The sequence below is a fragment of the Frankliniella occidentalis genome, unplaced genomic scaffold, assembly GCF_000697945.3.
Source record: "Frankliniella occidentalis isolate FOCC.00 unplaced genomic scaffold, Focc_3.1 Scaffold6, whole genome shotgun sequence".
In the NCBI taxonomy this organism is placed as follows: domain Eukaryota; kingdom Metazoa; phylum Arthropoda; class Insecta; order Thysanoptera; family Thripidae; genus Frankliniella; species Frankliniella occidentalis.
The window spans coordinates 2,106,284-2,110,166 of record NW_026267136.1 but is presented as its reverse complement, the minus strand read 5'-3'; the positions used below and the strand labels follow the sequence as shown (position 1 = coordinate 2,110,166).

Here is a 3,883-nt window from a genome sequence, read left to right as displayed (position 1 = left end):
CAGCCGGTGCGCTCAGAGCTCTGCTTCGCTCTGCGCATAAAGTGCGCTCCGCGACGGTGATCTACATCCACGATCAGCGCCGCCAGGGCGGCCGCTGCTGCTCTCCAGGGAGCCTAATAGATTCATCAGACGGACGAGAGGGAGGGAGGGAAGGGGAGGGGGCGGGAGGGAGTTACGGATTAACGGTCGCCCCCAGGGACTAACAGGTTGACCTGTGCAGTGTAAGTACCTGCAGCGAGGTGAGGAGGAGGAGTAGGAGGAGGAGGGACGCTTTGCCTGGATAAATGAACCGTATCACTGGGGCCGACCGAGCCCGCGGGACAGACTGCCCCTGCATAGCAGCGCCTAGCAGAGCGGGCTGCAGCTGGTCGGCGTCCAGCTGAGCAGTGCTGAGCAGTGCTGAGCGGTGCTGAGCGGCGCTGAGCGGCCGGCCCTGGAGGAGCGGGTCCATCGGGCGAGCGAGCATGGCGCGCGGCGGAATGCGAGAGCGAGGGGGTTAAATTAACAGGGGAAAAAAGGGACGATACCGTTCGTGACAAGTGGTAAATTTTTTCGCCGTCAGTGTGTACAACAGGTCGTTCCAAGCAATTAGGGTTGACTGGATTGAGTTTGACGCCAGCGTGGCAGCTGGCATCAGTAGACCGCGCGATACAGAAGGATAGTTAGAGAGCGAGACAGTGGGAGAGAGAGAGAGAGAGAGAGAGAGAGAGAGAGAGAGAGAGAGAGAGAGTAGCCGGCAGCCATGCATGCCGGCGCGACACTGGAGAACAGGACCCGTTGCACTCGAGTCACGTGACGGCCCGGGCCGGTGACGCAACGCAAAGCACCAGACCAAACGCCTCTCGGGGAGCGGAGATCAGAGAGATGTTTGTCTCTTTTTCTCTAGCATTCTAATCTTCTGGAGGCGGCCTATTGCACACCGCGACAAAAGCAGCAGGAGGACTGTTCCAATCCAACACCCTCGTATCTCATTCCACGCGTCATGACGCACACACATTAGCGGCGGGTTGCTACGCCGCGCACTATACTCGTCCCTCGCGAGAGTACAGAGAAATGATGGCGTTATTTTCACGCCGCCGCCGGGTGACTCAACCGCGTGGGGCTCTCAGCGCCTGCCACGCGCGGGGTAGGCCGCCCAGCGGCGCCTCGGTGGCCCGCGGGCTGGCCTACGCTGCAGGCTGCCGGCCGCCCGGGCGGTAGGCCGCCCAACGTGCTTCTCGAGCGGGCCGCTCCCGAGGAGGGGCACTTCACTCAAACAAATTAGTGCACTCTCCCGTTTAGAAAAAACAACATGAAAACAAATCAGTATTACAAAAGAAATTCTGATTTTTTGAAAAAGTAAAAGTTAAAACATTAATTTAAAAAAAACAACACAAGGACAGAAAAGTGGTGTACGCTTGGACCTAAAGTGAAGCACCCCTCGGACTGCACCCCGTGTACTGACCTTCACAGCGTAGGGAACGTGCTTCTCCACCGTGACCGGGTACGGCTGGGGCACCGGGTACGGCACGGCTTTGGTGATGGTGACGGTCTTGACGTGGCCGTGGTCCAGGTAGGGGTAGGCGCCAGGGTACGGCCCGGGGTATGGGCCCGGGTACAGCCCCGGGCCCGGCAGTGGCCCTGGCAGCGGGCCCGGCCCGGGCGGCCCGTGCGGCGGCCCGGCCGGCGCGAGCAGCCCGTAGGGGTAGGGCCCGAGAGGCAGGCCGTACCCGAGCCCGTACAGCCCCCTCTTCTCGGTCTTCTTGTCCTTCTTGGGCGCGTCCGGCGCGGGCGCCGCGGCCGGGGTCTCGGCCGGGGCTGGCGCGGGGTCCGGGGCCGCCGCGGCAGAGGCGTCCGCGTCGCACCTCGCGAGCACGACGGCGGCCACCAGGAGGAGCACCTGCGCGGAGAGGTTCATGATCAGGATCACCACGTTCAGCGCAACGACCTGGCTCTGCGGCGGGTCCTCCACCTCCACCTCGAGTTCACGTCCCCACCTGCTCCGTGGAGCTCGATGGGCTGCCTAAGGCGCGGGCGGGACCATTCTCCTTCAGCCTTCAGTCGGGCGCGCCGCGCCGCTCAACGCCGCGGGCAACAACGTCTCGACACTCATCAGCCTAAATCACTTACGGCACTTTGCGCACGCGGAGCTTCACCACCCCCACGGCAGAAGGTGCGGATCACCACCCAGCCACCCCCCAGAAAATCACGCAAAAGAAATTGTATCTCTCTTTTAATTTTTCTTTCGCTGCAGTAATCAAGTTGCGCCTCTTCGACTAGATAATAGACTTTTATTTTTACACCACTAAAAGAAAACGTACGCACACCATACAACACAGTGCTTACCATGCAGTTCATGGCTGGGGGCGGCGTGCCGTGGCTGACGGGCGGCACTTTTGAGGCACTTCTGCTGGGTATCGGTCGTTCAAGCACTGGGACGCCCGCCCCTTACCGCGACACATTTATACGGGAGAGCCCGCCCCCCTCGCCCCTTCTATTCTTCACCCCCCCTGGTCCCCGCAGGCAGGCACAGGCCGGCAGGCAAGCGCCTTCGGGCCTTCGGGAACCCTATGCCAGCAGCCTTCGGGGGCCTTCGTATCGAACACGGCGACACACGCCACGAGCATGAGCGGCGCCATGCGCGAAGGTACGGAGAGACAAAAGCAAACACGAGAAGAGAAAGGGCAAAGTGTAACAACAAGCTAAAGTACACGGCTCCCCCTCGCCCCCCGCCCACCGTGTAGTAAGACATTACTCCTGTTGGCTGGCGAACGGGGGAGGAGGAGGTCGCCATGGGCGCTGCGGGGCCTGCAGGGCACGGCCACGGGCTGGGGGGTCGGGCACAAGTCACGTCCAGTTTAGGGGTGCGTCGCGTCATAAACGCCGCGTCTTTTAAACTTCGAAAAACTCGGGATTCTAAAGTAGTAGTAGAATTTGTAGAGTCAACGTTAATGTTAATGACCGGCCCCGGCCCCGCGCGCAATTTTATGTGCACTTTACATATTTTCTTACGTCATATAGTTCCTTCTCATACGTCCCACCACACCACACCACACCACGCCAACCCTCCCTAGCGGAACTTTTTGTAAATACCCCATTTCACATCTCCTCTCCTCTCTTCAGTCATCGTTTCCCTACCGTGACCTTACGTGTACTTTGGTGTTCGTGACCTATGTGATTACAAATAATCAGCTAAATAATTATTGTAAAAATCAGCAAATCCAGTGTAAGAAGTCACAGCGGCGACGAGAAATCTAGTCAAAAGTCAACAGAAGTGCTTCAAGCTCTCTCACCTCACCCGTGCCTGGTTCCAAGTTCCAAACGACGCCTGTGCCATGCACAGGCCACTTGAGATCCAAAGTGATTTAAGTGATCGTGAAAGTGAGTAGTGTTTGTGCAAGTGTTTCTTTTCAAGTGCCTCGATGGACCAACACAACATCTGTGCCGCGCACGCCGCGCTGTCCGAGCGCTATAACCTAACCTCAAAATCGCCGCTGTCGCTGCTACCGTCACCCTGGCTGACCTGGCCAACCAGTAGCAGCAGCAGCAGCAACAACGAGCAGCATCTTTGTCAACAGCACTGCTGGCCAGTAACCGATCTAGGATAAATAACAGGTAAAGTTGGTTTCCTTAGTTGGTTTTTTCTCCGTAGCGCTAAAATATCTGCTTGTTGTCAACCCTGACTCTTACCGTAGCTCTTTTCGGATGAGAAAAACAAAAAGACCCTCTGCAAAGTACATTGATGTGTTGATGTGTATTTGGGGACAACCCCAAGTCGAGCCACGACGGCTGCGGCGCCGGGGGGATGGGAGGCGGGGAAGTGGAGCCACAAACTGGCAAACTGCACCGAGGGTCCTGGGCGATGCGGGGGAGGGCCGCGGCTCTCAGCTCGGAGGGTTACGTC

At 58.6% G+C, this 3,883-nt stretch overlaps 1 protein-coding gene across 1 annotated transcript in view; it reads right to left on the bottom strand.

The window, feature by feature from the left end:
- Positions 1-2,415, bottom strand: part of LOC127750261 (basic proline-rich protein-like) — a 3,383-nt gene extending 968 nt beyond the window's left edge. The window contains exons 1-2 of the mRNA XM_052271392.1: positions 2,326-2,415; positions 1,445-1,879 (exon numbers count right to left, since the gene is read on the bottom strand). Coding sequence (XP_052127352.1) covers positions 1,445-1,879; positions 2,326-2,337 — 447 coding nt within the window. The 5' untranslated portion in view covers positions 2,338-2,415. The remainder of the gene's footprint in view (positions 1-1,444; positions 1,880-2,325) is intronic.
- Positions 2,416-3,883: the final 1,468 nt, after the last annotated feature.